The sequence below is a fragment of the Sprattus sprattus genome (assembly GCF_963457725.1).
Source record: "Sprattus sprattus genome assembly, chromosome: 17".
In the NCBI taxonomy this organism is placed as follows: Eukaryota; Metazoa; Chordata; class Actinopteri; order Clupeiformes; family Clupeidae; genus Sprattus; species Sprattus sprattus.
In genome coordinates, this window is record NC_137915.1 from 2,671,684 (window position 1) to 2,684,905 (window position 13,222).

At 44.0% G+C, this 13,222-nt stretch overlaps 1 protein-coding gene across 3 annotated transcripts in view; it reads left to right on the top strand.

Annotated features, from left to right (window-relative positions):
• Window positions 1-13,142, top strand: part of mcamb (melanoma cell adhesion molecule b) — a 57,359-nt gene extending 44,217 nt beyond the window's left edge. Inside the window, exons 13-17 of one of the 3 annotated variants that reach the window (XM_080854900.1) lie at window positions 809-844; window positions 7,754-7,801; window positions 9,055-9,181; window positions 9,798-9,913; window positions 10,751-13,142. In XM_080854900.1, the coding sequence (XP_080711026.1) occupies window positions 809-844; window positions 7,754-7,801; window positions 9,055-9,181; window positions 9,798-9,906 (320 nt within the window). In that variant the 3' untranslated portion in view covers window positions 9,907-9,913; window positions 10,751-13,142. The remainder of the gene's footprint in view (window positions 1-808; window positions 845-7,753; window positions 7,802-9,054; window positions 9,182-9,797; window positions 9,914-10,750) is intronic. The other 2 variants (XM_080854901.1, XM_080854902.1) reach the window with 2 other exon arrangements.
• The last annotated feature ends 80 nt before the right edge of the window (window positions 13,143-13,222 follow it).

The window sequence follows — 13,222 nt, forward strand, 5'->3', positions numbered from 1 at the left end:
CAGAATTGGATTATATCTTTATTGTTCAGATTCAGTTTCTACTGCCAAATAATTCTAGCCTGACGATGTCATACTCATAATTCTAGTCAGAATATGAGTCTGAGACCGGACCACTGGGCCGTGATTATGGGGCGTGTTTCAACGAACCAGGAAAGAAAATTCCTCTTCGCTGAATTGGATACCTAGAACCAATCAGAGCAACGTAGTATTATTACCATCTGATAGATTAAACTTTTACCTGATCCCGTAGGAAGGACGGCAAAAACATCTTTTCAATCGACAAATGCCTTGATCGCGTTTCTCTGTTCCTCTTTCAAAATGAATGCGCTGTCAATATCTGTTGAGACGTTACTTAATTAGCACTCAAGGCTAGAAGCTACCATTAGTTCTAATGTTCTTTTTGTCTACGCTGTTAGCATAACCTTTCAATAATGGTCTAGAGTGCATAAGTTAAGACCTACAATCCTAGGCAACATTGGTGTTGCGTATACACAACTAACCGAGTCAATGTAGACATAAAAAAAGTCGTGTAGATACCTTAAATCATATCAAATATGTCCCACTAAGCTCCCGAGACGGCGCCATCTTTGTTCGATGTATACCGGTAATCTATCTATGTCTGTCCATCAACGTATAAAGCCCGCCCTTACAATTTGAATGGTCAGATCCCTTTTCGGGGCCGATTAAACCCTCCCAACTAGCTCGACTCCAGACTGAATCTCCCGGACCAAAAATTTTGTGGGCGGAGTTCAGGCTGGTATCCAGGCTAAAATAATTCAGCCCATAATTCTGGTTTCTTAATCCACAGTTAAACCTGAAACGACTCCTGCTCCTGCTACCTCTCGTAAGTGTGTAATCCCAGTGTGTGTGTGTGTGTGTGTGTGTGTGTGTGTGTGTGTGTGTGTGTGTGTGTGTGCTCCAGCTACCTCTCGTAAGTGTGTGTCTCTGTGCTTCACTCTTCATGTGTATCCAAACACTGTTCTTTCCTTCATGAGATGAATCCACACATGTCTCCCATAGCAGCCTTGCCACTGTGGATGGGACTCCTGTGCACAATGGACCACACACACACACAAACACACAAACACACACACAGATCTCCCTCTGGTTTCCATGCCTGGAACTGTAGACGGTGTGTGTGTGTGTGTGTGTGTGTGTGTCTGTGTGTGTGTGTCTGTGTGTGCGCGAGTGTGCGTGTGAGTGTTTCTGACGCCAATGGATTCAGCTGTTGTCTGCCAGAGAGACAAACCCGACAATCCAGAGTCTAGCAAACACGCACACACACACACACACACACACACACACACACACACACACACACACACACATACATACACACACACACATCCACAGTCTAGCAAACACAAGGCTGTTCTCAGGTCTACTTGACGGAGACTTTCAGTTTCAAAACAAAGCAAACTGAGCTAAATTCAATTCAATTCAATTCAATTTTATTTGTATAGCGCCATAACAATACAATTGCCTCTAGGCACTGTCCATCTAAGAGTGTGCTCCTCTAGCCAGGGTCAACAGCACGTAGTGAAGTCCCCAGACTAAAGTTACCTCATATTTGTGAAAGAAGGTCTTTGTAGCTAGGCAACGACAGTTATTAGCGGCCCGTTTTTAACTGACGACTCTTGTGCTTGTGGTCTGTCAGCTCCACCTAGAGTCTTTGACACCACAGTCTCCGATCGACAGACAGGTTTGTGATCTGACCCCTGACCCCTTCATCATGGTACCACTGCGCTTCCCATCTCACCACACCAGTATGCAGCCTATCGCTCCCTCTGAAGACACACACACACACACACACACACACACACACACACACACACACACACACACACACCAGCATGCAGCCTATCGCTCCCTCTAAAGAGACACACACACACACACACACACACACACACACACACACACACACACACACACACACACACACCACACCACACCAGCGTGCAGCCTGTCGTTCCCTCTAAAGTTGCCAGTTTGAGATCCAGCTGCCATTCATGGCATCAATCATGAATTTGACAGCTGACATCCAGATGTGACGGTCAGCCCAAGTACCCACGTCTACGTACACCAAAACCCAACATTCTACAGTAGGGGTGGGAATCTCTTGGCACCTCACGATTCGAATCCGATTCAGAGGTCAACGATTCGAATATAAACCGATTATCGATTTTAAACAGTTTATTGATTATCAATTCTAAACCCATAAAATGATAATCGATGCATCTCGATTTTTAAAACATTTGAGTTTGCTGCTCAGTGTCTCAAATCACTTCCTACTTTGTGTTTGATAATTAAAAAAAATCAACAGATGAATTACCTAAAACTTTTCCTTGTCACAATTATGACTATGCAATAATCGATGCAGCTAGCATTTTAACACAAAATGGATGTTTTTTTTTTTTTTTTTTTAAATTGATTATGAACTTTTCTGAATCGAGAAGAATTTTCGAGAGAATCGAGAAAAATCGAAGAATTGATTTTAACCCCCACCCACCCCTAATCCAGTCTACCCGACCCCGACTGCCAGCTTCAGACCAAAACCCAGCTAACTGCCGTCTACCCTAACCCAACTGCAGGACTGTCTAAATCCAAGCTCCATACTCTGCCATGCCAACCAAAACGCTCTGCTCACGCTCTGCTCGAATGCCCTGCTCACCAAAACGCTCAAGAAGAATCCTGTGAGCCACATTTAACCCCAGTCATCCCTCTCTCACACACCATACTCTCTTTCTCTTTTCATACTCTCTCTCTCTCACGCCATACTCCCTCTCTCACGCCATACTCCCTCTCTCACATCATACTCCCTCTCTCACATCATACTCCCTCTCTCTCACAGACCATACTCCCTCTCTCACATCATACTCCCTCTCTCACATCATACTCCCTCTCTCTCATCATACTCCCTCTCTCTCACACACCATACTCCCTCTCTCACATCATACTCTCTCTCTCACACACCATACTCTCTCTCTCACGCCATACTCCCTCTCTCACATCATACTCCCTCTCTCTCACACACCATACTCTCTCTCTCACGCCATACTCCCTCTCTCATATCATACTCCCTCTCTCTCACACACCATACTGTCTCTCTCACGCCATACTCCCTCTCTCACATCATACTCCCTCTCTCACATCATACTCCCTCTCTCACACACACCATACTCTCTTTCTCTTTTCATACTCTCTCTCACACACACCATACTCTCTCTCTCACGCCATACTCCCTCTCTCACATCATACTCCCTCTCTCTCACACACACACCATACTCTCTCTCTCACGCCATACTCTCTCTCTCACATCATACTCCCTCTCTCTCTCACGCCATACTCCCTCTCTCACATCATACTCCCTCTCTCTCACATACCATACTCTCTCTCTCACGCCATACACCCTCTCTCACATCATACTCCCTCTCTCTCACACACCATACTCTGTCTCTCACGCCATACTCCCTCTCTCACATCATACTCTCTCTCTCTCACACACCTTACTCTCTCTCCCTTTCCATACTCTCTCTCTCACTCCACCTCTCACGCCATACTCCCTCTCTCTCACACACCATACTCTCTCTCCCTTTCCATACTCTCTCTCACTCCACCTCTCACACCATACTCTCTCTCTCTCACACACCATACTCTCTCTCCCTTTCCATACTCTCTCTCTCACTCCACCTCTCACGCCATACTCTCTCTCTCACATCATACTCCCTCTCTCTCACACACCATACTCTCTCTCTCTCACACACCATACTCTCACACACCATACTCTCTCTCTCTCACACACCATACTCTCTCTCCCTTTCCATACTCTCTCTCTCACTCCACCTCTCACGCCATACTCCCTCTCTCTCACACACCATACTCTCTCTCCCTTTCCATACTCTCTCTCACTCCACCTCTCACACCATACTCTCTCTCTCTCACACACCATACTCTCTCTCCCTTTCCATACTCTCTCTCTCACTCCACCTCTCACGCCATACTCTCTCTCTCACATCATACTCCCTCTCTCTCACACACCATACTCTCTCTCTCTCACACACCATACTCTCACACACCATACTCTCTCTCTCTCACACACCATACTCTCTCTCCCTTTCCATACTCTCTCTCTCACTCCACCTCTCACGCCATACTCCCTCTCTCTCACACACCATACTCTCTCTCCCTTTCCATACTCTCTCTCACTCCACCTCTCACACCATACTCTCTCTCTCTCACACACCATACTCTCTCTCCCTTTCCATACTCTCTCTCTCACTCCACCTCTCACGCCATACTCTCTCTCTCACATCATACTCCCTCTCTCTCACACACCATACTCTCTCTCTCTCACACACCATACTCTCACACACCATACTCTCTCTCTCTCACACACCATACTCTCTCTCCCTTTCCATACTCTCTCTCTCACTCCACCTCTCACGCCATACTCCCTCTCTCACATCATACTCCCTCTCTCTCACACACCATACTCTCTTTCTCTTTTCATACTCTCTCTCTCTCACGCCATACTCCCTCTCTCACGCCATACTCCCTCTCTCACATCATACTCCCTCTCTCTCACACACCATACTCTCTTTCTCTTTTCATACTCTCTCTCTCTCACGCCATACTCCCTCTCTCACATCATACTCCCTCTCTCTCACACACCATACTCTCTCTCTCACGCCATACTCCCTTTCTCACATCATACTCCCTCTCTCTCACACACACACCATACTCTCTCTCTCACACCATACTCCCTCTCTCACATCATACTCCCTCTCTCTCACACACCATACTCTCTCTCTCTCACACACACCATACTCCCTCTCTCACATCATACTCCCTCTCTCTCACACACCATACTCCCTCTCTCTCACACACCATACTCTGTCTCTCTCACGCGCCATACTCCCTGCATCTCTCTGTATCAGTGTCAATGGTAATGAACATAAGCTGTGCTCCCTCCGTCACTCCTATGCTGTGCAGTATGTGTCGTGGTTCACATGTAAAGTGTTCATTTGTGTTTTTCTAATCTGCAGTTGCTCCTGAAACTAACCTTACAGCTGCTCCTGGTACCAAGCTTAAGTGTGTTCCTATGCTTTATTTCTCATGTATATAATATATTGCTTCTTTTTTTTTTTTTTGTATACATTTCTCATGCATATTATATTGCTTTTGTTTGCTCCTTCATCAAAATATCAGCTGTAGTTCATCTGAGGTGTCTAGTTGGTAATTTGGTCCAATGTGTCCGGATACATACACATACACTTTGAGTCTACGTCCCCAATAATATAGTTCAGTTCAGTTCAGTTCAGTCATTCCAATGCATACACATACACTCTACATCCCCAATAATATAGTTCAGTTCAGTCGATCCAATACATACACATACATACACATACACATACACTCTACGTCCCCAATAATATAGTTCAGTTCAGTCGATCCAATACATACACATACACACATACATACACGTCCCCAATAATATAGTTCAGTTCAGTCGATCCAATACATACACATACACACATACATACACATACACATACACTCTACGTCCCCAATAATATAGTTCAGTTCAGTCGATCCAATACATACACATACACACATACATACACATACACATACACTCTACGTCCCCAATAATATAGTTCAGTTAAGTCGGTCCAATACATACACATACACTCTACGTCCCCAATAATATAGTTCAGTTCAGTCCATCAAATACATACACATACACTCTACGTCCCCAATAATATAGTTCAGTTCAGTCGATCCAAACCAGTGACCACAGGTGTAAAGGAAATGCCACATGAGCTAGAAAGTTCTAGAAACATCTCGAAAATCCCTTTCGTCAAATTCCTTAGATTTTTTTTTCTCTCGCAATGAGTGTTAAAACATTTATCACATTATTGCATTGATTGTGTTACTCAGAAAAGTAAAGTAATGTTAAACAATCTTGTTTTACACAGAAAAGTAAAGTAATGAAAAACAATCTTTTTTTACACAGAATAGTAAGGTAATGTAAAACAATCTTGTTTTACACAGAATAGTGAGGTAATGTAAAACAATCTTGTTTTACACAGAAAAGTAAAGTAATGAAAAACAATCTTTTTTTTACACAGAATAGTAAAGTAATGTAAAACAATCTTGTTTTACACAGAAAAGACAACAATCTTGTGTTAATACATTTATAAAATGAATGCATTGATTGTTTCACACAGAAAAGTAAAGTAATGTAAAACAATCTTGCTGAGTTGGTGTGTGTGTCTGTAAACACAACAACAGCACAACAATAGAACAACAACAGATAGCTCCCTGCTGGTTTGCCCACTTACCTCCAGGACGCTCCTAACAGGGCTCTTAAGCACTTAGAGGGCAGTTTGCACCATGAGGAAACTGTAGAGGGCAGATGGGAGGGGGGTGGGGGGGTATGGTCACTCTTTCCCTCTCTGGCGTAGCTGCTCTCACCGGGGCGGCTCCGGGCCGGTTGCGGCTGAGGTCCGGGCCAGTTGCGGCAGCCAGATGCTGTCAGGGTCAGGGCAGTTTATTCCCATTACCTCAGTGGGCCTCAGGGGGACTGGCTCATAATCACACCCTGCCTGGAAGCATCCGCTCCTGTGTGTGTGTGTGTGTGTGTGTGTGTGTGTGTGTGTGTGTGTGTGTGTGTGTGTGTGTGTGTGTGTGTGTGTGAGTGTGAGTGTTAGTGTGTGTGTGTGCGCGTGTGTGTGTGTGTGTGCGTCTGACGCCACTGGAGTGAGCTGCTATCAGTAAGGCTCTGTCCACGCTAATACAGTTTAGTTTGAAAATGAACATGTAGCCGTGTGGACGTCCACCTCACAGAGACAAACCAAAGGATTAGAGATGCTAGCAAACACAAGGCACTACACGTGAAACAAATGGGTTTGACTCCGTCAGAGTCTCACTACGAAACAGAACCAACGACCCAGAACAGAACAGACCTAATGAGCCTGCGTGCAGAACCACATGTGTCTGCACAGCCCGTCACATGACACTACTGGATCTGCTCACACACACACACACACACACACACACACACACACACACACACACACAGACAGACACACTGGACCTGCTCTAGCTCCTGTATCTGCATATTCACATGCGTCACCTGGTCAACCTCTCCTTCTCAAGCAACGCACATGTGAGGGACAGTGCAGGCAGGTAGCCAATGGCCACTCAGGGATTAAAACACTGAAAGCACAGTGTCCAATCAGGCTTTAGCTGCACACAACTAAAGTAGCAGACGGGGAAGACTTGAGGGTTGGGTTGAGCTTAGTTCTAGAGGATGGTTCTCACTAATGAGTGTATAATGAGCTTGGTTCTCACTAATGAGTGTGTAATGAGCTTGGTTCTAGAGGATGGTTCTCACTAATGAAGTATAGAATGAGCTTGGTTCTAGAGGATGGTTCTTCACTAATGAGTGTGTAATGAGCTTGGTTCTAGAGGATGGTTCTTCACTAATGAGTGTGTAATGAGCTTGGTTCTAGAGGATGGTTCTCACTAATGTTTATAATGAGCTTGGTTCTAGACTAGAGGATGGTTCTCACTAATGAGTGTGTAATGAGCTTGGTTCTAGAGGATGGTTCTTCACTAATGAGTGTGTAATGAGCTTGGTTCTAGAGGATGGTTCTTCACTAATGAGTGTGTAATGAGCTTGATTCTAGAGGATGGTTCTGACTAATGAGTGTGTAATGAGCTTGTGCCTGTGCTTGTGGTTCTCCAGCGTCTGGGTCGGTAACAGTTAAACCCCCGAGGAGAAAGGTCCAGAAAGGTTTGTCATCTTGTCATGTGTCTGTGTTTGGCCTGCGCTCTCCTGCAAGCATGATGGTCGCCATGGTGATCAGGGGGACTCCACTGCACTCTGCACTGCACTGCACTGCACTGGACTGCACTGGACTGTCAGCCTCCTGACGCCTTTTACATTCAGACCTGTGGAGGCATCAGCAACTGCCATCAGATCTGAGGCATGGGCACTCTTATGGCAGCCATCTTAATGAACGATTCTGTTAATATAATACAATATAGTACAATACAATATTATATAATACAATATTTTACAATACAATACAATACAGTACAGTACAGTACAGTACAGTAGAATACAATACAATACATTACAATACAATACAATATTACTATCTGTATATAATTTGGCATCCTGCATTGATAGACTGGGGTGATGGCTCCTAGGCTAGACAGATTTGTGAGGGTGCTTTGGCACCAGTCTGATTGTGAGCTTGCCTCTGCCTCCACTGTGTCCTGAATGAAGAAGCCTTTTCTCCTGAAGCCTTTCCTCCTGAAGCCTTTCCTCCTGAAGCCTTTCCTCCTGAAGCCTTTTCTCCTGAAGCCTTTCCTCCTGAAGCCTTTTCTCCTGAAGCCTTTCCTCCTGAAGCCTTTTCTCCTGAAGCCTTTCCTCCTGAAGCCTTTCCTCCTGAAGCCTTTCCTCCTGAAGCCTCTTCCTCCTCCTCAGGGCGGATCAGCTGGAGGGAAGGACCTGTCTGCCTCACTATGAGTCACCCCACGCCACGCCACGCCACGCCACGCCACGCCACACCACACAACGCCACGCCACACCACACCACGCCACGCCACGCCACACCACACCACGCCACACCACGCCACACCACGCCACACCACGCCACGCCACACCACACCACACCACACCACGCCACACCACGCCACGCCACGCCACACCACACCACACCACGCCACACCACACCACACCACACCACACCACGCCACACCACACCACACAACACAACGCCACGCCACACCACACCACGCCACACCACGCCACGCCACACCACACCACACCACGCAGACTCACCTTCTTTCCCCACAGAGCAAAGGCTTTATGCGTTCTTCCTAAAATAAACTGCATGGGCGCTCCTCCCCACACTGCATCTTGTTTCTGCACGGGCTTCCAGTCGCCAGGAGCGTTCACTTCCTCCCCGTCTCCGTGGTTACTTCTGCTTCTCTTCCCTTCCTCACCTGTTACTGTGTGTTTCTTCTTGTGTCCACCAGAGGGCAGTGGCGTGATCATTGCGGTGCTCATCATCTGCGTCCTCCTGCTGGCCATCCTGGGAAGTGTCCTCTACTTCCTGTACAAGAAGGGAAAGATTCCCTGCGGACGCTCTGGGAAGCAGGATCTGTACGTCCCTTTTTCAGGAACGCTAGATCGAGGGGTTAAAGGGATCATTGCACATCACATGGGGTTATTATAAATAGTGCTGTTATTATAAATAGTGCTGTTATTATGAATAGTGTTGTTATTATAAATAGTGCTGTTATTATGAATAGTGTTGTTATTATAAATAGTGCTGTTATTATGAATAGTGTTGTTATTATAAATAGTGCTGTTATTATGAATAGTGTTGTTATTATAAATAGTGCTGTTATTATGAATAGTGTTATTATAAATAGTGCTGTTATTATGAATAGTGTTGTTATTATAAATAGTGCTGTTATTATGAATAGTGTTGTTATTATAAATAGTGCTGTTATTATGAATAGTGTTGTTATTATAAATAGTGCTGTTATTATGAATAGTGTTGTTATTATAAATAGTGCTGGTATTATGAATTGCTGTGGTATATTGTAATTGTGTTAACGATTACTGACATGAATTATAGCTATACTCAATGAATCTACGTCATTTTACAGTGTGCAATAGAAGCATCTTGCACTCAGCTAATGGTTGATTGTTCTTGATTAAAGTAACTTGTGCAGGCGATTAATAATTGGTGCAAATGTTCTATTCTTCACAGCACAAAAGAGAAGTCTAACAAAGATGCCATCGTCATGGAGATGAAGACTGATAAGTCTGACGAGGCGGTTCTATTACAGGGAGTCAACGGGGACAGAAAAGCCCCCTAGTGACCAGGTAACTAAGGAAACAGTTACACGGCAACCAATCCACAAACAAGATCGCAGAGATGCCTGAAGCGTTTCCACTGCCCTGTCTGGCCACCACGGCCCATGGATCAGATCAGATTATGTTAACAACACTTAGCTTTTCCCCAGTAACCCAATCACATTTGGCCTCTGGTTAGATTCTGGTTCTTACCGTAGCACAGAGTATAATGTCCTCAGTATATATATTTGTGTAACTTAATGTTTCAGTGAAAAGGCGCTTGTATAAGTAGGTAAAGTAGATGCTTAGCATTGTACTACACCCTAGTAAGGTATAGGTAAGGAATAGGTAAGGTATAAGTAAGGAATAGGTAAGGAATAGGTAAGGAATAGGTAAGGTATAAGTTAGGAATAGGTAAGGTATAGGTAAGGTATAAGTAAGGAATAGGTAAGAAATAGGTAAGGTATAAGTAAGGAATAGGTAAGGAATAGGTAAGGTATAGGTAAGGAATAGGTAAGGTATAGGTAAGGTATAAGTAAGGAATAGGTAAAGTATAAGTAAGGAATAGGTAAGAAATAGGTAAGGTATAAGTTAGGAATAGGTAAGGTATAGGTAAGGTATAAGTAAGGAATAGGTAAGAAATAGGTAAGGTATAAGTAAGGAATAGGTAAGGTATAGGTAAGGTATAAGTAAGGAATAGGTAAGGAATAGGATAGGTATAAGTAAGGTATAGTTGAGGTATAAGTAAGGTATAGGTAAGGTACAGGTAAGGTATAGGTTAGGTAAAGGTAAGGTATGAGGTGATTTTTTTTGTTGTGATACTTGTCTCCTGTGTTGATTTTGTATTCTCTCTCTCTCCTCTAACAGCAGCAGCAGTGACCGTCTGCTCCAACCCACCGCCAAGATCACACTCAGGGTCTGACCCCTGACCCTAACCCAACCACACCGCCCAGATGACACTCACTCTGACCCTAACACACACACACTCACACACACACACTCAGGGTCGACCCTAATACAGCAACCCCTCTGCACCCCCTTGCTCTATACCCCCCCCCCCCCCAAAATAAATAGATAAATACAGATACCCCTCTACACCCCTAGATACAGCTCAGCTAATCTCCCTTGTACAGCCCTAAATACATCCACCAAACTCAGCTTATACAGACCTAGATACAGCTACACACTGGATCCACAAGCACCAACCTGTCAGCCTGTGATCTATCCTGCAGGTCATACCCGTCCCCTGCTACACTTCTCTTACCCCCCCGCGCCCTTCTCCTCTGTCCTCCTGATCCACGTAGAACCCTGCTGTCTCCTCATGTCATGTAACCATGGAGACATGTTCTGCGAGCGTTGTAGAGTTTAGCGCAATCCAACTGGCCCGGTAGAACAGTGATGCAATCAATGGCTCCTCTCCTGGTTGTGTAGGCTACTTTATCATGTATATATTATCTACTGTATATATTCCTGGAGAGCAGGTGACTTCGGGACAGATTTGACCCATATATGGTGCCAATCTAGGCCTGATCCAGGCCACATCAGGGCTAGATCAGGACTAGATCAGGTCTACATCGTGTCTAGATCAGGTCTGCATCAGGTCTAGATCAGGTCTACATCAGGTCTAGATCAGGGTCAGATCTGTACCAGACTCAGCTGTCTGGGTTTAGATATTTAAAATAGATGAAGAACATTTGTGAAGTGTATCGATCACAGGTCCATGTTTAGGTTCCTTCTTTTTGTTTTGCATTTTTTTTTGTAAGTATATTTTCAGAGTTGAGTGTGTTCTGGGTCTTTGTGTCGCCTCCTGCTGTGTATTCTCTTTACTTTTATGATGAAGGACGACACTAACCGAGGCAGCTTCGCCACCAAACTAGCGTCGAATGTGGGGACATAAGGTGTACGAATCTGCCTGAGTTAGTTCCAGTTTTTTTAAGGGCACAATTCAAAGAGATGAATCTGAGAAACTGTGATCGCCGTGGGTAGCATTTGGTGGAAACAAGTGGGATTTCCTGTCACTTTTAGAACTTCTTTTTCTTTTTACAAAATCCTCTACAGCTACTTTGTAAATCTGACAATCTTGCTATTCTGAGACTCAGAGTAGATTGATCTCCTTTTGAATCGTTCCTTAGTTTCACTTCTGCCTCATTAGAGTCTGTGCACTGAATATTTCGGATTATTTATCGTACGTTAAAAAAAAAAAAAAAAAAATCAGAAACACACTGTTCACACCCCCTTGATTTCATACACTGTTCCAGATTTTAAAAAGTTATCTATTTGTTTTTTAAAGTCTTGTCTTTACTGTGATATTCCTTACATCATGTTCACCCCCGTTACACAAGAGCAAATCATGACAGACAGAACTCTTGAGTTTTGAGGCTCATGTGCCATCTTGTGGTAACAGAGAGAAATGTCATGTAGGCATATTTTAATTTCTTTGGTTTTTTTGTTCAGTGTTTTGTTTCTGTCATTTTATTACCTGCTGTCTTTGTGATGCACTATTTTTGTTCTTTAGTTTTATAACAAAATTATTTCACTTTTTGGCCTTAAACAAGCTTAAGCATTTAGCCTTATGTAAATATCAACCTGACTATTCTGCATTTTAATTCAGGCAACTAGCCTAGTCACCTAAAGACCCAAACCTGCTTCTGACCAGTATTCTGTGTCTGAGTCAGTGAATCCAGTCAGTTGCATCTGAATCTGGAATCTGTGAACAGGGAAGTACATTTTTAAAGGTGTAAGATATAGCTTGGCAGTAGCATCATCCAGAAGCCATGTTTGTTTTAGTCTGCACTCTTCACTGTTAGACTGTCGTTCAAAGCACAAATGCACATTATTTAGACCTGTACACAACACTGCAATCGGACAGTTGACTTGTTGTAAAAGCATGTGCAGCTCAAAGATAGCAAGACAGAACTTCTATTTTTAAGTTTAGGAAGTAGATTGAATCCAGTCAGTTTATGCATCACCATCCATTGATCCCAAATCTCTGAAAGGCCACGTAGGGACGGTGTTCACGCTGATAAAGACTGAGGGTCAAAGGTTGAAGGTCACAGTGCCAAGGAGCCCAGAGCGGAGTTGGACTGACTGAACAGAGACTGAAGCGTGTTTCCTCGGGTTTATCCAATATATCCAGTCCACCAATTTTTATACTCTTCTACTGATTTCTATACTGTATTTTTTATTTTTTTTTATGTTATGTCAATGAGGGTTTGTGTTTGAGGCTTCCTCTTCTACCTGCTTCTTAAAATGCTCTACTTCTGTGCCTTTAATGAAAATAAAATATAAAAATGAAAAATAAATAAGTTCAGGAATGTGCCATTGTCTCCGCTGTGAAGG